The sequence below is a fragment of the Ranitomeya variabilis genome, chromosome 2 (assembly GCF_051348905.1).
Source record: "Ranitomeya variabilis isolate aRanVar5 chromosome 2, aRanVar5.hap1, whole genome shotgun sequence".
NCBI classification, from domain to species: domain Eukaryota; kingdom Metazoa; phylum Chordata; class Amphibia; order Anura; family Dendrobatidae; genus Ranitomeya; species Ranitomeya variabilis.
This window is the reverse complement of record NC_135233.1, coordinates 693,270,917-693,297,313: the sequence shown is the minus strand read 5'-3', so window position 1 is coordinate 693,297,313 and position 26,397 is coordinate 693,270,917. Positions and strand designations below refer to the sequence as shown.

Sequence of the window (26,397 nt, the reverse complement as noted above, 5' to 3'; positions counted from 1 at the left end):
TTTAAAAACCTTTTTATATGTTTTTGAAGCGGGTTACAGAGCAGACCCACCTGAAAAAGACATGGTCATGAGAACACACCCTTAGTCACGTTTATTTTCTTTTCCTCAATTCTCATGACCCCCAATTCGAAAAGGACATCCTGAATACAGAGCTTTAACATTTGGTTAAAATAATAACATGCAACTCCATATAACTTAGACTTAATATTAAAGGGGTTGTCCACTACTAGGACAACCACTTCTCAAACCGTATGTTTCTCTCCAGTAAAAACATAACACACTCAGTAGTAGTGGATAACCCCTTTAAGTAAAATTAGCAGAAAAGTAGCTAATTACCTCTGTTTGAACCATGTTGATTCGGCGAGAACGCAGAGCTTTGACACAGTTATAGATGTCTACAACTCCTTCCCGCTCTGCCATGTCCAGCATGATATCAATAACTATGTAACAGCCAGTGCGGCCAGCGCCAGCGCTAGGAAACAAAAGGAAACATGACAGCATGGGCATACATGGCAAGACATCTTTGATAAATAAGAATTTAATGTAGGATAGTGTGTAACTTCTTGATTGCTGGTATTCTGACACTCCCTTGAAAATTAATGGAGAGTATTGTGCACATGCTCATCCTCCCTTCAATTCAGACATTTTCATTGAACCTTGTTTCGGGATTGGTAGGAATCCCAACAGTTGGGAACCCAGCGATCTCTATTTAATCCCCTATCCTTTATATACTTGGTACAATCCCTTTAACGGTTTTAAAATAACCTAAATACCGTACGTACAGCTCTGGTAAAAATTAAGAGACCGCCACATCAAAACCCTGTAATGGGTAGCCCAATCTCCAGACCTGAACCCCATTGAATACCTCTGGAATGTAATCAAGAGGATGATGGATAGTCACAAGCCATCAAACAAAGAAGAACTGCTTACATTTTTGCGCCAGAAGCTGTGTGAAAAACTGGTGGAAAGCGTGCCAAGACACATGACAGCTGTGATTAAAAATCATGGTTATTCCACAAAATATTGATTTCTGAACTATAAAACATTAGTATTGCTGTTTCTAAATGATCATGAACTTGTTTTCTTTGCATTATTTGAGGTCTGAAAGCGCTGTTTTGTTTTTTTGTTTTTTTTATTTTTACCATTTCTCCTTTTCAGAAAAAAAAATTGCTTGGAAATTCAGAGACTTGTTGTCAGAAGTTTATAGAATAAAAGAAAAATTTACGTTTTACTCAAAAATATACCTATAAAGAGAAAAATCAGACAAACTGAACATTTTGCAGTGGTCTCTTCATTTTTGCCAGAGCTGTATGTACTTTTCCAGATTAATTAAAGTATTAAAGTATTTCTTTTGAAAAATTTCATAGGGATAAAACACAATGTAAAAATTAAAAAGAACCCTATAAAACTATTAACTGGTCCCTATGGAGAGTGAACTGGGAATTCCATGAGTTGTGTATAATACACCGGGAGTGTTGATCATTTTAAAGGACCCACGGTAATGTGGGATCAGGAGAACTATGAGAGATCTATCCAATACGTGAATTAGCTTTGATATTCCATGGGCTGTCATTTTCTCTGACTCATTCTTTATCTAAAGCTTTTACTGAGGTATATGGAGGAGATAAAGCTGGGGGAAATGATGATGCTTTACTGATAAAACACCTTAGATCTGTCATTTTCCCTAATAACCATTCTCCTTACTTCTCTCAGACAAGAATAGAGAGGTTTTTGGAACAGAGCACAGTATGGATTATGGCATCTTTGCAATTAAACGTTCCTACTTTGAACAGGTTTCCTGTTTAGAGTTCTATTTTTTCCTGAAAAGGAGCAGTGTTAGTGAAATAATAGAACAAAAAAGGAAAATTAAGAAAAACAAAACGGTGTGGCTGCCTGCTGGGCATCTAGCCTGACCAGATAATGGACTGTGGTGTACAATAGGTTACATCCCATGCATACGAGTGCAGCACATACATCCCCCGATTCTCATTAGCAGGTGTAGCACCGGCAGGAGATAACCGCTCCGCGGCCCGACTCTCCGACCTGCCTCGGCACTCAATCATGGAAGATCAATACCAAGAGGTTTGCAGCCCAGCTATTTGTTTACACTTCACCGCCGTCTGAATAACACAAGCCGAGAAGCACATTCGACAGTCTGATTTATTACAAGTGCATTCTCCATCCGCTCCTTTCAGGAAAATGGAAGTTACAGCGCTGCTCAGAGTTATTTAAAGCAGCCAACTCATTCTCTCAAAATGACACCGGCATTTAGGTAAACATGGAGCGGTGAGCGTCGAAAAAAGGCATGGCAGAGCGTCCACATTGTTGGAAAAGACCGATATAACTTTCTCCAAAGGCAGGAAATGGGTCCGAAAAAAAAATAAATTAACTTAAAAGGTCCTTTACTAGTAGACACCTTTGCCCAAAAGTCTGTAAAGTCATTGTGAACAAAAAAAACCAACCATAAACATTTTGGAACATTTCTATTTACGGTACTCCTCCTGCCTCCATTAAAACCTGTCATCAGGTTTTTGCTATCTTATCTGAGAGCAGCATAATGTAGGAAATAAGATTGGATGCAGCAGTTGTGACACAATCAGAGCTTTTAGAGGTAGCAAAGCTCAAAACCTAACCCTGCCCACATCAGGCTGTCTATATACATTGTCTATTGACAGTGAGCTACTTATAGGAGCGGCGTGGTCTGACCAGTGCTCACATGAGCTGTAGTCCAGGCAGTGATAATCTTCTTAGACTATTTATTATGGAATGCTTACATAGCACCATCATATTCCATAGTGCTTTATAGACAAAATCATCACTGTCCCTATTGGGGCTCACAACCTAAATTCCCTATCAGTATGTCTTTGGAATGCGGGAGGATCCCGAAGTACCAGGAGTAAACCCACGCAAACACGGGGAGAACATACAAACTCCTTTCACATATTGTCCTTGGTGGGATTTGAACCCTGGACTCCAAAGTGGCAAAGCAACAGTGCTAACCACTGAGCCACCGTGCCAACTGACACATCACTGAAATCAGTGTCCCAGCCACTACATCATGCTGCCCTAAGATCTCATAGCAAAAACCTGCAGATTCCATTTAAAATTAATTTACAAGTTCTTTTCCCACTTCACCAAATTTAGAAAATTGCCTCAATCTACTACTTCTTAAAAGGAAAAAAACTGTAAGAAATTATCCTAAAATTTCCAACATGCCTCAACTTTAGTAAGTAACAACTGTAACGTGATGCAATTTACCGGTGCTATTGCATCATGTTCATGTTACTATCTTTGTGATACCGCACTCAAAAAATCCAAACACTAACCTGCAATGAACCACGATGGGACCAGCACTTGGAGGGTTGGACATTTTCACTCTTCTTATAAAGGACAATAGTCCAGTGGCATGGTATGGCACGCCATGGTCTGGCCAACCAGTGAAGTGGAACTGCTTGACTTCCCTGATTTCATTATATCCTCTCTGTAAGAAAAACAAAATACCATTTCAGATATTGTTCTCCAGGTACAGCACCAGATATCATCTTCAGAGCAAGGATGGGGAAGAAAAAGCTTTTAAAATATACTGCAGTTAGAGCAAAATAAATGTAGTAATACCTGCACTGAGAGCTCCAGCGCTCCACTGAGTTATAGCACGAAGGAGCAGGTTGATGGCAAATGATTGCTTTATTCCAGGATATTTTATAGTACTATCAAGCAATCAATTGCCACCAAACGGCTATCTGCAGGGGAAAGAATCTCGCTTCGCTGCACTACAAGCAACAAATGTCTACAGAGCAGTAACAAATAATTAATCCAGAGCAGAGCAAACATCCGACACGACAAGCAGCAACAAGCAGCTACAAGCGCAGATAGCATTATACTCATTTTACAAATGCATAATGCATATCATGACAACAGTGACATTTTACATCTGCTCATACAGAATAGCGATTCCAGCCAGATCGCAAGGTGTAAAATGCGGGGGGGGAAAAAAAAAAATTGCATAAACTATTATTATCCATCCTTATGGCTGTATTAGAGTATTTTTGCATATCGTCTGTTTTAGAGATGTTTGCACCCTTAAATCAGTTGCATTGATCAGAACAGGGATGTTTTTTGGAAAACGTCCAATTAAATTACATTTAGAAATTTCTGCAAGTATTCACGGTGAATGTGACTCTACCCTTGGAAATAAATGTGGCTCCTAGGGTGTGATCACATTTCATCGTAGGAGTTCAGTAAAACCTTTTCCCTAACACGGCTATGCGCACAAGCCATTATATAGTCCAAAATACATGGTACATATGTCATTGAATTAAGGCATACACTTAGGCTCCTGTGAGTACCTGGAATTAGTACAGTGATATACAGTATACTACAACTGTATAGACGCTTCTTCATTACTAAGCCGTGAGCTTGATGTCACCGGACAATACAAAAGTGGCATCAACCCCACAGATATGATCCCCACTTGCCACCGCTACAGGGCAAGTGGGAAGGGCTGGGCAAAGATCCAGAATTGGTGCATCTGATAGACACGCCTTTTCTGGACAGCTGGAGGCTGCAATTTTTAAGCTGAGGGGGGCACTATCAGACTGAGAATACCAGCCCTCAGCTGTCTACTTTAGCTTGGCTGGTTGGCAAAAGTGGAGGGGACCCATGTCGTTTTTTTTTTTATTATTATTTATTTAAATAATTAAAAAATGGTGTGGGGAACCCCTCTATTCTTCATAACTAACCAGCCTTGCTAACGCTGACAGCTGAGGGTTGAGGCCCCCAACTGTGAGTTTTGCCTGGCTGGTTATCCAAAAAACAGGGGAACCTGTGTCAGTTTTTAAAATTATTTATTTCTTTAAAGTCTCACGGTGCAGCGCTGAACTCTGAGTGTTTACCACAGTTCACGGTGAGAAATTCCTTACAGTGAACTGCAGTGAACTTTCTGAACTCAGCTCTGCACTGTGAAACTTTCTCACTGTGCGAGCGGTGATCTCACCTAGGTCACTGCACTCACAGCGGCTCATTCCCCAGTGGTTCTCAGCCTGGACTGTAGCATCTTGGCACCTTCCAGTTGAATACTGTTTATCCCCCCCAGACAGGAATTACGGCGTGGGACAGAACGACAGAGGTGAGGGATATTGTTATTTTTTATTTTATTACAGGAGATGAGGGATTCAACGTAATGGGCATTAGGTGTGTATAACGGAGTTTGTTATTTTTAAATAAAAATGGAAAAGTGTGTTTTGTTTTATTTCTAATAAAGAACTTTATTTTTACTGTGTCTTTATTTACCATACAACCATAAGATTAGCAATGGATAGGTGTCTTATAGATGCCTCTTTATTATTAATCCATGGGCTTCATGTCGTCGGGCACTTACTTACTCACATCATTAGCTAATGGTCTCAGGGCGGGGGAGCGCTATAAAATCCTATTACACTCACTCCTGCTCTGAAGACAATAGCCTAACAGAGCCTAAGGGTACCGACACACAGTGGCATTTTTATCGCTACGACGGCACGATTCGTGACGTTCTAGCGATATCGTTACGATCTCGCAGTGTCTGACACGCTACTGCGATCAGACACCCTGCTGAGAATCGTACGTCGTAGCACATCGTTTGAAACTTTCTTTCGTCGCTGGATCTCCCGCTGTCATCGCTGGATCGTTGTGTGTGACAGCGATCCAGCGATGCGTTCGCTTGTAACCAGGGTAAACATCGGGTAACTAAGCGCAGGGCCGCGCTTAGTAACCCGATGTTTACCGTGGTTACCAGCGTAAAAGTAAAAAAAAACAAACAGTACATACTCACCATCTGATGTCCGTCAGGTCCCTTGCCGTCTGCTTTCCGCTCTGACTGTCTGCCGGCCGGAAAGTGAGAGCAGATCACAGCGGTGACGTCGCCGCTACGCTCTGCTCTCACTGTACGGCCGGATCTCAGTCAGAGCAGGAAGCAGACGGCAAGGGACCTGACGGACATCAGATGGTGAGTATGTACTGTTTGTTTTTTTTTACTTTTACGCTGGTAACCACGGTAAACATCAGGTTACTAAGCGCGGCCCTGCGCTTAGTAACCCGATGTTTACCCTGGTTACCTGGGGACTTCGGCATCGCTCCAGCGCCGTGATTGCAACGTGTGACCGCAGTCTACGACGCTGGAGCGATAATCATACGACGCTGCGACGTCACGAATCGTGCCGTCGTAGCGATGTAAATGGTACTGTGTGACGGTACCCTAACAGCAGGAAAAGGATGCCACTTCGTTTAGATTAGTCCGGAGCATAGATTTCGGGCAGTCCAGCAAAAATCAGTAAAGGCTGAGTCACACATAACGATATCGTTAACGATATCGTTGCAACGTCACGCTTTTGGTGACGTAGCAACGATCCCGCTAACGATCTCGTTATGTGTGACAGCGACCAACGATCAGGCCCCTGCTGGGAGATCGTTGGTCGATGGGAATGATCAGGACCTTTTTTTGGTCGCTGATCACCCGCTGTCATCGCTGGATCGGCGTGTGTGAAAAAAAACACAAAAACAAAAAAAAACAGTACATACTCAGATTCTGATGTCTGTCACGTCCCCCGGCGCCAACAGGGTTAAAACTGCTTTCGGCAAGAGCGCTGCTAATATGCATGCGCTGCTGCCGAGAGCTTCCCTGCACTGACTGTCAGCACCGGCCGTAAAGCAGAGCACAGCGGTGACGTCACCGCTGTTACTGCCGGCGCTGACACATTCAGTGCAGGGAAGCTCTCGGCAGCAGCGGTGCATATTAGCAGCGCTCTTGCCGAAAGCAGTTTTAACCCTGTGGACGCCGGCGGGGGACGTGACAGACATCAGAATGTGAGTATGTAGTGGTTTTTTTTTTACTTTTACAATGGTAACCAGGGTAAATATCGGGTAACTAAGCGCAGCCCTGCACTTAGTAACCCGATGTTTACCCTGGTTACCCGGGTGCTGCAGGGGGACTTCGGCATCGTTGAAGACAGTTTCAACGATGCCGAAGTCGTTCCCCTGATCGTTGGTCGCTGGAGAGAGCTGTCTGTGTGACAGCTCCCCAGCGACCACACAACGACTTACCAACGATCACGGCCAGGTCGTATCGCTGGTCGTGATCGTTGGTAAGTCGTTTAGTGTAACGGTACCTTTAGAGAGTGATTTAAAAAAATGATTAAACTCTGGAGTTCTGCACTATAACCATTTTCTTGTGAAAGTGGAGGCAAACTTTAAGTGACTAGGCATAGTTTGCAGGAATTACAAGAATATACTTGTCTTGGATTTTGTTTATCTAGTGTTCATGTTTTAGCTGCCCTTATACTTTCATATTAGCATTGGCTGTCAACGAAGGCTTAAAAGAAAAATTACCAAATAGTTTTAAGAATAATTTAAATGAAGCAGCCATCAGAATATTACCCGATGCGTAAACAACATTTTTGGGTTAGTAAGAATGTGCTAAAAATGAAAAATAGAAATCTTGCAATTTTCTCACTGGTCTTTGAGACTTTTTTTTTTTGAGAGTCTAATATCTGATTGTTTCAGGAAACAACATATGTACATAGCGACAGTTGCCGAAACCTGACCCTAATTTTTGTATCCAAGTGTCTAACAGGCGTGTGCAAAGACCATTGTGAAGGGAAGAGAAACCGTGTGATTGATGAATCCTTTTTTATCAGCTGAGAATAAGGAGACTTTCCTGAAAGGACAGGACGTAGGAGTCTAAAAAGGCTACATTGGTAATGAGAAAATTGCAAGGTTATCATCATTTGTTTTGTATAAAGATTGTAATATGAAAAAAAAAAATTGACAAAAAAAAATGTTTAAAATTTTTTTTGCCCCCAATCCTTGTAAAAACAATGAAGAATCAGCATATAAATAATTTATAGGTTTAGGGTTTTGCTTGCTCGGAATCTTTGTAAAAGGTGTTAATAGACAATTTAAAGGGACCCTGACCACCAAGGACCCTCCCTTTCTGACTGGTCTCTCATGCACCTTGGCTTTGAAAGTATATTTTTTTCTTAAAGGTGGAGTTTCAGAGTAAAACGTACTTGGCTTAAATCATACAGCCAGTGATTGATCCATGCTGCATATGGATTGGGCAGCATGGATCAGCGGTCAGATACTTTTTAAAGGAACACAGATAAACATAACAAAAGTACTTATTTCGCTAGGATTTTATTCCTGACAAGCACTTGGATGGAGGCAAAAAAAACCCCGCTGTATTCAAAATGCTGGTTTTGCGGCATTTGAATTTTTCTACATGTTTAGTGTAATACAATTCGTTTTATTCACCAAAAACACAGCAAAAAAACACTACAAAAACGCAGCAGACAGGTTTTGCTGAATTTTTGCAGCTTTTCATTTTGCGGTGTTTGTGGTGGAGAATTTATATATGCTGCAGATTTCAAAAACGCAGCAGTGCTTAAATTCAGTCAGGAAAAAAATGAATGAAAATTCAAAGCTTTGGTTCGTACAGTAAAAAGCAGCTTCTTTTCTGCAGAAAAAAACATTGCAAAAATTGTGTATGGGAACATAGCTTTAGGGTATATTCACGTGTGTCTTGTCATGTATTTCCCACATCGGTTTACTGTGCCAGAAAGGTGAAAGATTTCTGGAGTCTCATGCACACGTTGCTTATTTTTTCCTTGCAGATTTGAAAAAAATGAAAAATCTTTTAGCATTTTTTACCCTTTCAAATAAATGGGGCAAAAACAAAATAAAAATCGTATGTATATTTTATGCAGCGTTTTTTCTGCCAATACTCAAGCATTTGCAGCACATTTTTCCGGTGTGTGCACATAACCCTAACGCTAGTACTGGTGTCCCCAACTTGTGTCTCCGGGACCCGTGATGTGTGGTTCTCGGGCGCCTGCCATTAGCACTAGGTCTAGCTATCTAGAGAAGGTCTCCAGATGGTGACTTTTAGGAGTAGCACGACATTGAAGAGCAGTTCTGGATGTTGTATACTTGCCTCGGGGGTAGACAGATAAATGACGAATGGTGGGGTGGAGATGGGCTGATACAGGATACTGATACTGGAGATAGGTACTTGTAGCTGGATGTGTGGTGGGTGGTACTGCTCGATGTGAGGATGAGGAGGGAACCCCTAGATGTTGGTTTTCTGCCTTAGTCTGAACTGGGCTGGCATAACAGGGGCTCTGGTATCACTATTATTGAAGAGGTGGAAGCAGGAGCTGGATAGGGCACTACATGGGGGCTTTGAATGTGGCTCCCGAACCTCTCTCAGGGCTGAAGGTGACTCATGGTGAGAAAGGCTGGGGACTAGTGCACTAGTACAACACAACTATTAGGAGAATATTATTGACTGGGCGCCATTTTATTTCAATAAACCAGCTAATGAAAAAGCAGATTTTCTGACTAGATATCTGTTGGGCAAGGGAAAAGCTGATACATAGTAAAACAAAACATTTAAAGTATTTACCCTTTCTAGAGTGAATGTCCGGATCACATACTCCGCAAGTGGTTCCATTTCTACACAAGTCACTTTAAAATCTGCATAGACTTCGGTGTCATCGGGCCAGTATTTGTAACATTTCACCTGAAACCACATAACACAACAGACTGTAATGCTGCTCTACATACCAACAAAGCTTATTTGATTTAAAGGGATCACATTTTTGGAAATATCACAAGTAGTGATGAGCGAACATGCTCCAATAATGTGTTATCTGAGCATGCTCGGGTGCTATCCGAGTGACTTTGGCGTGCTGGAAAAATAAGTTTGAGTTCCTGCGGCTCCATGTCTCGTGGCTGTTCGACGGTCGCAAAACATGCGGGCATGGGGGACTCGAATATATTATTTGCGCACACCAGAGTCACTTGGTTAGCACCTGAGCATGCTCAGATAACACCTTATTGGAGAATATTTGCTCATCACTAATCACAAGCATTTACTAATCACTGAGTTTTTGAGGGTAAAAACATACTCTATAAAAGAATTCCCTTTCACACAGACGAGCACTATGGGGTATCACCAGCCATTTTCCAAATTAGGAAAAACAATTTGGCGGCCATGGGACTTTCTTTTTAGGAAGTACTGTATAAACCGCATAAAAGATTAAGGAATGTAATCAAACTTTACTGTAAATCAGTATAGTTAAAGATTTTCGATGCACAACAATCTGCAGTGTCTGAATATAGACTTAATGAGGTCCAACATCTGTAAACGTTGGTAGAAACATGAAAAACTCCATAAATGGCTGAGGCCGGACACCCAATTAAGTCACAGAGGGAAACTCTTACCCTGCCAACTTCTACTAGATTCGTGACCATTACAATGCAGGCAGACTGTTCTTGCCAAATCATCCTCCAGAAATCATACACCGTCTCATGCACTGGACCTGGAAAATGGAACAAGAAATGTTTATAGCGAAGAGAATTAGCAATATCCATCAGCACAGACTAGATTTAGTAACTGGAAGCGGCAGTCAAAGGAAAAAGGGAGCCAGGATTGGCATTTTCCCCTTTGAACTTGGCCTATATTGTGGAGGTAGAAGGCACTAAACTATTCTATGCTATTAGATTCAATGTGTTTTCTTTCAACATGGTTTCAAGGATGGGGATAAGGAGCCACGCATGCAAGGATAGGGATAAGGAGCCACGCATGCAAGGATAGGGATAAGGAGCCACGCATGAAAGGATAGGGATAAGGAGCCATGCAGACAAGGATAGGAATAAGGAGCCATGCATAGAAGGATGGGGATAAGGAGCCATGCAGACCAGGATGGGGATAAGGAGCCATGCAGACACAGATGGGGATAATGAGCCATGCATACAAGGATGGGGATAAGGAGCCATACAGACACAGATGGGGATAAGGAGCCATTCATACAAGGATGGGGATAAGGAGCCATGCCTACAAGGATGGGGATAAGGAGCCATGCATAGAAGGATGGGGATAAGGAGCCATGCAGATCAGGATGGGGATAAGGAGCCATGCAGACACAGATGGGGATAATGAGCCATTCATACAAGGATGGGGATAAGGAGCCATGCATAGAAGGATGGGGATAAGGAGCCATGCAGACAAGGATGGGGATGAGGAGCCATGCAGACAAGGATGGGGATGAGGAGCCATGCAGATAAGGATGGGGATGAGGAGCCATGCAGACAAGGATGGGGATGAGGAGCCATGCATACAAGGATGGGGATAAGGAGCCATGCATAGAAGGATGGGGATAAGGAGCCATTCATACAAGGGTGGGGATAAGGAGCCATTCATACAAGGGTGGGGATAAGGAGTCATGCCTACAAGGATGGGGATAAGGAGCCATGCATAGAAGGATGGGGATAAGGAGCCATGCAGACCAGGATGGGGATAAGGAGCCATGCAGACACAGATGGGGATAATGAGCCATTCATACAAGGATGGGGATAAGGAGCCATGCATAGAAGGATGGGGATAAGGAGCCATTCATACAAGGGTGGGGATAAGGAGCCATTCATACAAGGGTGGCGATAAGGAGTCATGCCTACAAGGATGGGGATAAGGAGCCATGCATAGAAGGATGGGGATAAGGAGCCATGCATAGAAGGATGGGGATAAGGAGCCATGCAGACACAGATGGGGATAATGAGCCATTCATACAAGGATGGGGATAAGGAGCCATGCATAGAAGGATGGGGATAAGGAGCCATGCAGACAAGGATGGGGATGAGGAGCCATGCAGACAAGGATGGGGATGAGGAGCCATGCAGATAAGGATGAGGAGCCATGCAGACAAGGATGGGGATAAGGAGCCATGCAGACAAGGATGGGGATAAGGAGCCATGCAGACAAGGATGGGGATAAGAACCATGCAGACAAGGATAGGGATGAGGGGACAATGCATACCCTTATACTCGAGTCAATAAGTTCTCCCAGTTTTTCAAAGCAAAATTAGGTGCCTCTGCTTATACTCAGGTCGGCTTATACAAGAGTATATACGGTAATCCCACAGATTTAATCTCTACACTGCTTGGAAGATATTGAGGGAATTATACCCCTCTTTCAGAGGTACACTGTTGTTCTTCACCCAGGTAATACAGGTTCTGTTCAATATTAGAAGCCAATAAAACTATTCACTATATATAAAAAAAACATTAGAATGTCTCAGCATATGTTTCTGGAGAAAGTAACCTAATAAAACATGGAGCAGTCATAAACAGACTCTCTTACCTTGAGTGGCAATGTAATGGCTCGGCCGCTGGTATCCCTGAAACAACATGCAAATAACTGTTCACTCTGTCATCTACTTCAGCATTTGACGTGAACAAGCAGTATCACCAGGAAATGCTAGGCAGTGGCAACCACTACATTCACACATTCTTACAGACAACTATATATCATGGGTAAAAAAAACCTGGAGAACACAGCTATCAAGTCTAACCTAGTAATGATATTGTTAAATGATTACTGATCGATTTCCATTTTGTGGTGAGGGTGCAAGCATACACTAAAACCGACATGAAAGGAGGCAGGATCCACTTTACAGTGGTCCTGTCAGGGCAATTTATACCACTGATACTAGTGCAGTGGCTGTATAGGTACTAGAAGGGAATCTTGCCACCTAGTCTGAGAGCAGCATGATATAGGGGAAGAGACCCTGATTACAGCAGACTAGGAAGGTCTCTCCTTATAGTTCCCTGTCGGCTTTTCAAGCAATGCTTTCTCAGAAATGCTCCAGCGCTTCAGAGCAAAACACACTTGGCTGCAACTATGCAACCAAGCTCCGATTCATACTGCTCATAGCTTGGCCAGCATGAATTTAGTGATAGGCACTGGATGGCTACAAAACAGGTAAAAGGGTTGGTCTCGGAGCTACATAAACATAGCCCAATTCCATTAGTAATTGTCCAGATGTGTTTGGTTTAATTATAGCAAATAGACTGATAACCCCATAAGACCTAGAACGGCAGTTATATATTGGTAGCCACATGGTAACAAAAATAACATCATTTTAGACAACTTGACAACCAGAGAACTATTGTCTACCGATATCTATATTTATAAAAGTCAGAGGGATGAGCGGGATGGGAGAACAGCAGAACTTTGTGCATTACAAATGCCTATTGCACCTCTTTTCACACAGCAGTTTTGCTGTACTCTCCCCTAAACCCACACTGACTGCCGAGAGATGAAAGCTGGAAGTGTTTGTAATGACACATAGCTCTGCTCAATTCTATACAGTTTATGCAGAGATCACAGAGGAGAGCAGTGATTTATGGCATTACATGCATCACAAGAGGAAGCCCGCTCTAATCTTCTCTAGGCATGTGCTCTATTTCCCCCCCCCCCATCATTACGCCTTCTGATTGCGATTGGTCAATATCAAGCAGGGGAATAAGTACACGCCCTCGATGAATCTCTGGTAACACCCACTTAGCCTTAGCAAAAATTCAAATTCCAACTTTACATGACAATATCGCCGTAACTGACATGAAAAAAAAAAAGGTTTATTCAGCTCTGCAGTTACTATACCATGATGTGACTAATTTACCATGCTCAAAATGGTAAACAGTCCTCTTTTAATAAGCTTCATGTAACCTTAATTTCATGAAATTGTGTTTGTCTATAATTCTAGGCAGTGGTGAGCACATGCCTAATAATGAGAGGCTCTCAGTTACATAAAATAAACTGCAACACCATATAGACAAGAAAAAGCAACACAGAGAGAGCTACGTGCAGGAAGGAGATGTTAAAGCAGTAGCCGTACATAGCCACAATATGCAACCGATCAAGGGCTTTCTTTCCTAGGAAATGAGTGCCCAACTAACTTTTTAGCAGAAAAGTCACATACTACTCACTGACAATTTATCTAGAGAAGAATGGAGTATACAGCTAATATACATCATGCATAAGGGACACCAAGTCCGTCAACAGGTTTTACAACAGTTTTTATTGCTCTCATGCCATAATACATCTTATATGGTGTGCAGACCAGGAAATTTGGGACATTTGATTTCTTTTTAATTGATTTGATCTTATAGCGAATTTAGTATGCTAAAATGTAAAACCTCTCTCGAACTGTGGTGTCCCACAAAGGGGAAGGTGCTGATCGAAGCATAATGACTAGACCAAAACTGAAAGCCTCTCTCTAGAGCCTTTACCAAAGCTCAGGCTCACAATGAGTCTTCTCTAGCTTTTTAAAGTATAGGATTACATACATAAGGCCATGACAATCTAACAATGTCAGCTAATAACAAATCTAAGTAATCGCATTTCATTTTGTTTTTATACACAGAAAAATCAAGAACAACCATAAAGTAAAGGCAGTTTTAAGAAATGTGATCAGTTTCCAGATGTCTGTAATATCAAATGAGGACACCATTTACAATCTAAGTAAGAGAAAACCCTCTATGCCCTTGGCATGGTGGTATCAAAACCCTAATGTTTAGGCTGTAGCACAAAATCTCAATGAATGGTTGCAGGGCATTATAGTAGGTGCATGAAATAGTTGAAAAAAATGCAAGTTAATTCCTCATGCCATATACAGTGGGGAAAATAAGTATTTGATACACAAGTTTTTCTGTAATTTTTATCGTAGGTACACTTCAACTGTGAGAGTCTAAAATAAAAATCCAGAAAATCACAATTAGCATTTTATTGCTTGAAATAAGTATTTGATACAATAGAAAAACAGAATTGAATATTTGATACAAAATCTTTTTTTTCTGGAATTACACAGTTCATACGTTTCCTGTAGTTCTTCACCATGTTTGCACACACTGCAGCAGGGATTTTGGCCCACTCTTCCATACAGATCTTATCCAGATCTTTCAGGTTTCGGGGCTGTCACTGGGCAACATTGAGTTTTCAGCTCCCTCCACAGATTTTCTTTTGGGTTCAGGTCTGGAGACTGGCTAGACCACTCCAGGACCTTGAAATGCTTCTTACGGAGTCACTACTTTGTTGCCCTGGTTGTGTGTTGTCATACTGGAAGGCCCAGCCACAACCCATCTTCAATGCTCTTTCTGAGGGAAGTAGGTTGTTGGCCAAAATCCTACAATACATGACCCCCCTTCCTCCGTTCAATACGGTGCAGTCGTCCTGTCTCCTTTGCAGAAAAGCACCCCCAAAATATGAGGTATCTCCCACCATGTTGGAATGGTATTCTTGGGGTTGTACTCATCCTTCTTCCTCCAAACACGGCGAGTGGAGTGGATACAAAAAAGTTTTATTTTGGTGTCATCTGACCACATGACCTTCTCTCATGCTTCTTCTGGATCATCCAGATGGTCATTGGCAAACTTCAAACAGGCATGGAAATATTCTGATGTGAGCAGGGGGACCTTGCATTCCCTTGCAGGATTTTTATCCATGACGGCGCACTGTGTTACTAATGGTAATGTTTGAGACTGTGGTCCCAGCTCTCTTCAGGTTATTGACCATGTCCCCAAGTGTAGTTCTAGGCGGATTCCTGACCTTTCTCAGAAACATCCTTACCCCACAAGGCGAGATCTTGCATGGAGCCCCAGACCGAGGAAGACTGACAGTCATCTTGTGTTTTTTCCATTTTCTAATAATTGTGCCATCAGTTGTTGTCGTCTGACCAAGCCTCTTGTTTGTTGTCCTGTAGCCCATCCCAGCCTTGTGCAGGTCTACAATTTTGTCCCTGGAGTCGTTAGACAGCTCTTTGATCTTGGCCATGGTGGAGAGGTTGGAGTGTGATTGATTATGTGGACAGGTGCTTTTTATACAGGTAACGAGTTTAATCAGGTGCAATTAATACAGGTAATGAGTGCAAATTAGGAGGGCTTCTTAAAGAAACACTGAGAGCCAGGATTGTTGCTGGTTGGTTGGTGATTAAATACTTATTTCATGCAATAAAATGCAATTTAACTATTTAAAAGTCATATGTGATTTTCTGGATTTTATTTTTAGATACGGTTCTCACAGTTGAAGTGTACCTTCGATAAAAATTACAGACTTCTACATTCTTTGTAGGTGGGAAAACTTGCAAAATCGACAGTGTTTCAAATATTTATTTTCAACACTGTATCCTCCTGCTAAGCAATTTCAAGCCCTCTCCTCTAAGCAGCTCTCAACTTCAAATATGTATGGCCCTGGGCGTATCGGCAACGCGACCGCTGTTTTTTTCTGCAGCTCTGATAAATTATAGGTCTGTCAGATTTAGACTTTAGAAAAAAACCCCCTTGAATATTAGTTTTGTTATTTACAGTAGCCTAGGCTTTCAGACTATATGCAGGCTCAGATGACTGGTAGCAGCTGCCAAATGAACACATTTTAAAGTGGTTGTCTGGTACATAAGTCCTGTATAAAATCTATTTTTAAACCCCACCAACTTTTATTTAATTAGCTTTATTTGAAAAATTCCTACTGTTCTCGCTTTATTTCTAATCCCTATACTGGTTTTCTCACTTTACCTCTTGTGATGTTTCCATTCAATTCCCAGCATGCACTGGGGAGTCTCAAAGGGGATGTCATCAGGAAGATGGCGCTGCAGTCACGTCTCTGTAGCTTTGACGGCTGCCTAAAAAAGTACGGTACCAGGGAGCAACTGTGATAAAAGCAAGGTGGTCACTTGTCCCCTTGCTTCTTTAACTGTGATTGGTTTGGGAAGTCATAAGGGGGCAGTGGTGAAAAAAACTGTAGCAAGTTGAGTGCAGTGCTGCCCCCAATGATGTTTTAGGGGAGGGGTCAGTGATCGAACCTGCTGGGAAGTGACTGTAGGGCTGAATCCTGATGATGTCCAGTTTGAAAATCCCCAGTGAATGCTGGAACTTGAACATCACAATAGGAAAATAGATATAGGGATTAGCTGTATAGGGGAGAACAGAAAGCTCTTTTCAAATAAAGATCATTTGGGAAGTGGCTAGGTTTTAAAAACAGATATTTATTCAGGACATTTTATATATCAGACATCCAATGTAACATCTTAAAAGATAGATTAATACTACACACAGCAAGCTGCTCATTTAACTAACATGGAGATTTACAGTTAATACATATTGGATGAGGATTAGTGATGAGCGAACATGCTCGGATCAGGTGCTATCCGAGAATACTCGAGTGCTAAAAGAGCATCTTTGGTATACTCCAATACGATGTTTGGGTCCTCGCCGCTGCATGTCTCGCAGATGTTCCACAGCCGAAACACATGCAGGGATTGCCTGTTTGTTATGGAATACCTATATGTCTTGCGACTGTTGAATAGCCGTGAGACATGCAGCCACGAGGACTCGAACATAGTATTAGAGCGCCCCCGAAGACACTATTAGCACTCGAGTGTGCTAAGATAACACAACAGAGCACGCTCGCTCATCACTAATTAGGAGTAATCATCCATCATGGACCGTTTGCAAAAAAAAAATGACTTCTGAAACTTGCCTTAAAGCAAACCGGTTACCAGGTTTTCACAAGATACACTAAAGTGACAACCTTTAACTGGTCTATTACCAGAGTCCCAACTCCCCCTGAATATTCCAAAAACTACCTTTCATAAAGTCTCCCAAGTTATATGCTAGTGAGCACAGTCTGGTCTGATGGCTGTCTGTGGTCTGCACACCTCATATCAGCAGAATCGCCATCATGCTGCCTTGACTGATGTGGATGATGCATCCAAGTCATCCACAGATCCCTGCAAATCTTGGGCCCATAAAAGTGCACTTTGCTGGACCCTACTAAGGCCAGAGCAAAGTTGTTGAAAGTGTATGCGTCGGCACGGACTTCATTCCCAGTGAATTGATTCCAGCGCATTACAGGACTTCCCTGCCAATGTTGCGTCTGCGCAGTTATCTGTGGATGATGTAGAGCGATTGGACTCTACTGATAGAGGGGGAGCAGACCCCAGACCACCAAAGCTTAAAGGACTGGATGGCCTGGCCCTAGTTATCATAAGGTGAGGGAGTCGTAAAGTATTTTTAGGGATATGCAGGCTTACGGTACATACAGGTTGATAGTAGTAACGGACCAGCTAAAGGTGGTGGCATGAGTTTATATTAAGCAAACCTGGGGACAAGTTCCCTTTAAAGGCGTTGTTCAATATTTGGAAAAACCCTTCCTAAATGAAACAATGCCCCATCTAAAATAAAGACAGCAGATACTAAACTACTAAATCAGCGCCAACAAAGTCGACACTGACTGCTGACTTATGGAGACAGAACACCAGTAAAGATTTCTGCACTCTGGCTGGTTCTGAATAAAGACATGAGGATCCAGGCGTTGGATCTATAAAGTGGACACAAAAAGGTGCTAGTATAATGGCCACCTGAAAGGCCATTGGGGGCACAAATAAATACTTTTCGTATACATCAAAAGTTTTTTCACAGGCAAAATTTAAAAACCTACAACACGCAATACAACTGGAAATTAAACATTTGATACAAAAAGTACACTACGTTTTAACGAAAAGCATGAAGCAGCCAGATACTCAAAACATAAAAAAAAATAAAAATGAGCATGGAAAGTTACTGGGGAAAATAGAACACACTTCAGGGACCTTACAAAATAAATTGGACTATTTTGCCAGGTTACAAAATTTTGCTACATAATAGTAAAATTAATAAGAAAAAACTGAATAATAAAAAAAAAAAAGACAAACGATACAAAGTTATTCAGGTGGAGCATGCACAAATGTTGGGTAATAAGCATTAGTCGGAATCAGAAAGTAACTGGGGACAATGTCTATAAGTAAATATTTACTGTAGGGGTCTGTTATTCACATATAGTGGTACTTACATCCCTGTACAGCCAAATCTACAGCCCAAACCAAAGTCAGGTGTGAAAGAAAGCACAACAGTGTCAGTGAGTACTAGGACTTCAAACAAGGAAAGTGTACAGTTTCTCTTCTTTTTACACACTTGCAATCAATTTCATAAGCAATGACATGCGGAAAAGAAACACTCACAAACAAAAGCCAAAAGCTCAAAGCATGCAGAATCGGGGAGAGATGGTGCCGCTCACTTACATCAATATAATTGGCGTTTATGTAGTCAGAGGATGGGTCGTCCTCCACTGGTTGTAGGATGACTCTTGAGTGATCATCTAGCAAAAAGGAAGTAGACAAGAGATTTAATTTTTTTTTAAAGGAAAAGAAAGTCACCATTATTTAAAAGTAACAACCATTTTATTATATATATTGCATTCCCACTCCAATATTTAACCAATTACAATTCACATCAACCAACACTTTATCATATTTTTTTTTTTTTTTTTTAAAGTGTAAAATCACATTTTATGTTCTTTTCAGAAGGAATAGAGAAAATAAACTTTTTTTTTTTTTTTAACACACACACACACACACACACACACCTTCCGAGGAAGAATGATTAGCGCGGAAGAAGCCGCATGCGTGACGTAAATATAGCAATAGCAATGACACCACTGCTTGTAAATCATGTTATCACACCCACAGGGGCATGATAACCTCTAAAGGTACCGTCACACTCAGCGACGCTGCGGCGATATAGACAACGAGCCGACCTAAACTAGATCGCTGGAGCGTCGCTGTTTAGGTCGCTGTAGAGACGTCAAATACAGCAGCTCCACAACGATGCAGGAGCGATCCAGTGACGTAACGGTGACTCACTTCTCGTTCTCGCTGGTTGTTAGCTCCATTATAATCCATTGTTAGCGTCGTTGCTTTTGCTGTCAAACATGACGATACACGCCGACCTGGCGACGAAATAAAGTTCTGGACTTCTAGCTCCGACCAGCGATATCACAGCGGGATCCAAATCACTGCTGCGTGTCAAACACAACGATAGCCAGGACGCTGCAACGTCACGGATTGTTGTCGTTCTCGTTGTAAAGTTGCTGAGTGTGACGGTACCTTACGTGGGACAGCTAGTCTGGGGCCACTAACACCCCTTCGACTAGTCAAAGGCCTCATTTACATATCATAAACAGACTTTAGACATACTTTTTCTAAAGATTTGTTTGTGTGTGTAAAGTAATCAAGGGACTGTTAGGGTATGTGTCCACGTTCAGGAAACGCTGCGTTTTTGACGCTGCGTTTTTCCGCAGCGTCAAAAACGCAGCGTCCAGATGTTACAGCATAGTGGAGGGGATTTCATGAAATCCCGACTCCACTATGTGTTAAAAAACACATGCGTTTTTGCCGCGAAAACGCACATGCGGTGCGTTTTTTCAAAACGCAGCATGTTGCTACAATGAGCAAAACACGCAGGAACACCGCAGGTGACCTGCCAGTGACCTCAGGTGCAGTTTTGGTCAGGATTTTACTTGCATAAAATCCTGACCAAAGCCTGAAGCAATCCTGAACGTGGACACATACCCTAAGGGTACCGTTACACTAAACGATTTACCAACGATCACGACCAGCGATACGACCTGGCCGTGATCGTTGGTAAGTCGTTGTGTGGTCGCTGGGGAGCTGTCACACAGACAGCTCTCCAGCGACCAACGATGCCGAAGTCCCCGGGTAACCAGGGTAAACATCGGGTTACTAAGCGCAGGGCTGCGCTTAGTAACCCGGTGTTTACCCTGGTTACCATGTAAATGTAAAAAAAAAAAAAAAACACTACATACTCACCTTCTGATGTCCGTCACGTCCAGCGCAGTCTGCTTCCCGCACTGACTGTCAGTGCCGGCCGTAAAGCACAGCACAGCGGTGACGTCACCGCTGTGCTCTGCTTTTACTTTACGTCCGGCGCTTACAGTCAGTGCGGGAAGCCGCCGGCGAGGGACGTGACAGGCACCGGAATGTGAGTATGTAGTGGTTTTTTTTTTACATTTACAATGGTAACCAGGGTAAACATCAGGTTACTAAGCGCGGCCCTGCGCTTAGTAACCCGATGTTTACCCTGGTTACAAGCGAACACCGATCCAGCGTTGACAGCGGGAGATCCAGCGACGAAAGAAAGTTTCAAACGATCTGCTACGATGTACGATTCTCAGCGGGGTCCCTGATCGCAGTAGCGTGTCAGACACAGCGATATTGTATGGATATCGCTGGAACGTCACGGATCGTGCCATCGTAGCGACCAAAGTGCCACTGTGAGACGGTACCCTTACTGTTTAGTGATGTTGACACAAATGCTAATGGTTCTTGAAGCACGGGGGACCTGACAGGTTCCCTTTAATTCCAGGGACCCACAGAACCCTTTTACTGTAGCTTACAGAGCAACCGCAGTTTTCATTCTTATTTTATAAATCAATTGTACAGATGAAAATAAGCAACTTTGTAATAAATCCTATCAGAGAAATTTGCTTCGCTCACCTCCTGAACTGATCTTTCAGTCTCATTTCATGGGCAAAATCTTTAAAGATTTTAGATTCCCCCTAACTGAGATAAAAGGAGGAGGATGGAGGCGCTAGAAATACAGGCAGACAGATTTTCTGCTCAAATGAAAGGACAAATTTTTAAAACAAAGTTTAGAATTTTTTAAATTACTTAGATAAAAAAACAACCACGACATGTTTGGTGTCTATGAACCCGTAATGACCTGGAGAATCATAATGACAGGTCAGTTTTAGCATTTAGTGAACACAGTAAAAAAGCAAAACAAAAAACAAATGTGGGATTGCATTTTGTTTTTGCAATTTCACCGCACTTGAAATTCATTTCCCGTTTTCCAGTACACGATATGATAAAACCAATGTGGTTGTTCAAAAGTACAACTCGTCCTGTAAAAAACAAGCCCTCAAAAGGCCATATTGACTGAAAAATAAAAAAAGTTTTGGCTCTGGGAAGGAGGGGAACAAAAAACGAAAACATGAAAATACCTCCGGTCATGAAGGGGTTAAAAAGCTGCCTACGAGCGGTGTGTCCATGCTTGGGACCTGGTCCTCCACAGCCTTTAATCACACAGGACGTCACTATGACGCAGGGTAAGGTTTCAATACTAACACAAATTTCGATACACATTGACTGACGTTGGTATGATGGCTTTTACGTTTTTTTTTTAAAAAAATTAAAACCTTTGTTTACCAAGTACCCAATGTTATTTATATGAACTATTGCTCTTACTTATTTACTTACAGTAGGGTAATTTGATGTTGTTTCTATCTTGGGTTTTGTTTGATGGCCAGTGTGAACCTGCTGCTATACTGCATTCATACCAACTTGTACTTCAGTTCATTTTTTTCGGTTGGTAAAAATTTAGCAGCTTTTGTCGTTTTCACACAATTTATGCCCAGCCCCAGAACGGGGCGAACCCCTCTCATCAAGATCATGTTCCTTTACAACAAAAATCTTACTCAAGTCTCCAACTAGAGTAAGAAGTGCATGCCACTGCAGACACACCAGATTCATTAAGAGACATACAACTCAGAGAATTGTTTGCCTCGCTCGTCTCACCGCTTCATCATTAAGACTGGTGTGAAAACTGATGGTCATGATGAATCGGGGCCCTAGATGGTATCACTAGCTAAGGAAATAGTTATTACAAACTACTTTTCATTAGGCTATGGCTACACAGGGTCACTGAATGGGGTTGCAACCAACAGAGTCTGATTTTTTCACTTGCAGGTTTTGGTAGTATAGGCGTCACTGCTATAGCATCGCGATGTAGCAGCGGCACCAAGCGAACTTCGAGCTCACGATGGTTATTGCGGCCATAATTGCCGTGTAGCTCTAGCCTGAAGGTGATACTACAAAGCAGGTGGATAAAAGAGCAAAGAAGTTCCATTAAATACAGTAGAACGTGTTCATTCATCTAGAAAACCATGAACGAAGACGACTTACAGGCGATGATGTTTCCGTATCTATTCTTTGTCCGGTTCTGATCTTTCTTTGCTACCTCCCATGATGCAGACTGCCCCTCAAAGAAACTCTGTAACAATAAATCATACATACGATATCCACATGGAATTTCTTACATTTCAGGAATAATGGGAAAATTAAACTAGTTAATATTCGATAGTGCAGAAACATTAGTGGATTGTCGAAAAAATGAAGAAAAATCACAAAATTTGTGCTATGGGTGCGTTTAGGCTGGAACCAATACCTCATACTCTTCTTTAAATCCATAGCTGTCAGAGGTCTTCATAAGGTTAATATGCTGAAGCAGGTCGGCGACTCTGATGGCTGGATGAAGCTGGCCCGTCTGGTACGGAGATTCAGTGCCTTCACACAAGTAACGTGGCACATCCAGGAGACGGCTGGACTCTGCTGGTGCAGTATGGTTTTCATCTGAGAACACAGCAAAAAAAACAACACACATTTCAGTAAAGACAGGTTAGACTATCGGTTTTGCACCCCAAGTAGCACTTACGTCTACCAAAGGACTAAGTCCAGTCAATAGTATCGAGTGGATATAAAAAGGATAAAAAACAAAATTGCTTTTCCAAATTAAGTGGTTTCCTGGTTTGTAAATCTTGAAAGGCTCAGGAAGAGATTGGTGGCTATACCTTGAATTCACTGCACACTAAGGCGTTGTTCACAAGCAGTTTTTTTCTGCAAATGAGAAGCTGCATTTTTATAGCATCAGCAAAATTGGAGATTTTGAAAATCTCATGCACATGTTTCTTTCTTTTTTTTTCCTGAGTTCACTTGATTTGGAAAACGGCAGCGGTATCCAAATCTGCAGCATGTCAATTCTTTCAGTGTTCAATTTTTTCACCCACATAAAACAATAAGAAAGTGAAAAAATGCTAAACCGTTTGTTTCAGGAATAAAATTACGGTAATTTTATTAAATACCGGTATGTACCATGGACAAAACACGTATGTAATCCGTGCCAAAAATAAGCAGCTAAAATCTTGTTTGTTGAAGGCGTTTTTACTGCCTAAAGAGCAGATTTTGGCTGCAGAAAAAAACCCCTGCAAAACCCACTAGCCGCAGGATCACAATCTATCTTTTAATAACGCAATACACAGGATCTGCATCCGTATTTACAATAAATGGAATGACACATGATAAATTATACCAATGGGAATAAAGAGTAGACGTTTGGGCTGTATATTCCATTAGCTCACATGGTAAGGACATAAGTTGTCACTTCCCTCATGCCTGCTGACTGAGGGGTATGGAGAAAATTACCAGTATACACCTCTATTATCAGGAAAACAGCAAGTATGTGTCCCCTGGACCTGTAGACTCTGGGCAATGGAAGATCTGCATGTTGTAATTCAGGTTTGGTGACAGCATGACATTCCCAGTGCTCCAATACATTGAAATAAGCCAAACCGTCTTCCATGCTTCACAGGACATCCTCAAGTTTGTCTGAGGCTTCGAAGCAGTAAGGCAGGCATCTGGCAGGAGCAGCTGGGGGTGGCATCTGCCATGAATTACCGCAGTAGCACCTCTCAGCAAGACTGTTAAGCCTAGCTGTCTAATTACTGGAATTGTCATACGCAAAATGGATTTTACCTGCGAGAGATTCTAGTTAAAGTGGTGGGTTTAAAGCATTACAAGCCGGGAGATTAGGACAAAAACACACCTGTCATCCTACTTACCAGTGATTGGCACTGAAGCGGGGCGGCAATGGGAAAAAAAAATAAAAAAGATTTTTACATATTATTCTTTGTTACCTCTCGATCAAGCTGCACCAGATGTACGCACAACGTATTTTATGGTTATGGTTTGCAGAGATGGATGAAATAGATGGACAATACAGCCATGCAGACTAAAACCAACATACAAGGAGGGGGTGAAGCGAGTACGCATGGCTAGGGTTACCCCACAATCACGAAAGACCAATACAGCAGGCAGTATCACCCCATCGGTGCTCTAACAACATTAGGGGAAGGCGCAATTTGCTACAATTTTTGAATAGTCACATTGAGGCCAGCCCAAGGAACAGGCAACGTCCACTGCATGGTGACAGTGTGTGCAGCTAATGTCATTGTAGGCAAAATTTGCAGTGTAGCCATAACCATAGCAGACCTTAAAAAAAAAACTACAGGTAAAATCCAAGAGAAGAACCAACACCAAGAGCATGTAAAAATACACTACGACCTTTTTTTCAAATCTCGACTCCTTGAAGGAGCACTATACACAGGAAAAAGAACGGCGATTTTCCCTGCAATGTCTATTTCTCTGCAGCTACTAAAAGAGCGTAGCAGGAATCAGGTGTTAAGGAGGATGCACACGGCTGATTGCCTTCAGATTTCTGGAGATGAAAATCACTTCCCTATATCTGAAGGATATTTCACATGAGAGATTTCGGTAACAAATTTGTAGTGTCGGAATATACCCTTTAACTGTCTGGGATAAGAAACAAAGCCTTTGTTTTTTTCTCCACTCGAGAAATAGCGTTACGCTCGATCACGGGAGGCATCGGATATTGCAGCTCAGCCCCATTCCTTCTCAATGAAGCATTATTCTCATATTAAAAGGCAAGGTGCCAGATTCATCATTGCATTTCCGCTAGTTTTTAGGCGGGAATACCTTTTAATTAGTGACTTTGTGACAATTTCTGCCTTGGTTTAGTTATGTGATTTTTATGCCACTGTGGCTTTTCCAGATGTTTTAGACAGATTCATGAAATATGACTTTTACAAGAATACGTCACAAAATTGGGTGTAGCTATGCTCCAGTTGCCTTCTGGAGTGATTGTATGTACTTATGTCAAAATGTTACATTTTACTTTGCATGCCACTTTTTGCACTAATCTCAAAATGGTTAGCACAAATAAGAGAGTTTTGGACTTCATGCAAACAGAGTGTGTGCCATTTTGATGAATTTGGTGAAAAAAGTTATCAAAAACCACAAATGATGAATTGAGCCCAAAGCATGTGTGTAGCTAGTTGTCATATAGTCAGAGAAAGGTTTGGGAGCTAAAGTTGTGATGTTCTCCCAAGACACACTGAGAGGAACATTGGGTGGGATAATATACTGTGTGCTCTGTACATTTCAGTGTTATGTCCTATAAACTAGACAACCCTGGGATGTAACCAAGAAAGAAACATAAAACGGATTCAATAAACATTATAAATAGTGAGAAAATGTAAATGCAAGTCGCTGGTTATGGTAAAAACCATACGAGCTTAGAAAGGATATCCGGCATCTCTCACTTCTAATAACATTACAACCGCGCACACATGACACTTGCCGATCTCGTCCGTGAGTCAGGTGGTGTGTGGGGCAATAACGTCATCAGCAATACTCATTACCGAAGTGAGAGGCGTAGTATAACCCCTTAAATTTCTCACAAACTATGTTCATCAATCATCGTCACTTTTGTTCCTCAAAATAGTCTCATCGTGTTCTCTGAAGAGACAATTCGCATATTTAATTACCAGAGGAGCATGCAAGGCTATTAAGTCTCCTCACGCTGACATGCCAGACTTGGCTCGTCACTCACCACAAGGAGAGACGTTACCCCTTATACCAGAGCCACTATCCGAAACACATTCCACACCAACACAAACCAGGATTACATTTTCCACAAGGTTTTACTCCTAACAAATTACAATAAATCATTTAAAGTCCCCAAAATAGAACTTTCTTTGGATATTGAAGGGGAAAATCAATC

General features: G+C 42.0%; 1 protein-coding gene across 18 annotated transcripts in view; it reads right to left on the bottom strand.

The window, feature by feature from the left end:
* Positions 1 to 26,397, bottom strand: part of PTPRK (protein tyrosine phosphatase receptor type K) — a 402,371-nt gene that overhangs the window by 20,310 nt on the left and 355,664 nt on the right. For 9 of the 18 annotated variants that reach the window (XM_077289403.1, XM_077289389.1, XM_077289392.1 and 6 more), the window contains 9 exons: positions 22,927 to 23,111; positions 22,665 to 22,752; positions 18,924 to 19,000; positions 18,695 to 18,712; positions 12,173 to 12,209; positions 10,258 to 10,355; positions 9,437 to 9,553; positions 3,327 to 3,481; positions 337 to 472 (listed from right to left, as the gene is read on the bottom strand). In XM_077289403.1, coding sequence (XP_077145518.1) covers positions 337 to 472; positions 3,327 to 3,481; positions 9,437 to 9,553; positions 10,258 to 10,355; positions 12,173 to 12,209; positions 18,695 to 18,712; positions 18,924 to 19,000; positions 22,665 to 22,752; positions 22,927 to 23,111 — 911 coding nt within the window. Of the gene's footprint in view, positions 1 to 336; positions 473 to 3,326; positions 3,482 to 9,436; positions 9,554 to 10,257; positions 10,356 to 12,172; positions 12,210 to 18,694; positions 18,713 to 18,923; positions 19,001 to 22,664; positions 22,753 to 22,926; positions 23,112 to 24,376; positions 24,389 to 26,397 lie in introns of all 18 variants that reach the window. The other 9 variants (XM_077289390.1, XM_077289391.1, XM_077289394.1 and 6 more) reach the window with 2 other exon arrangements.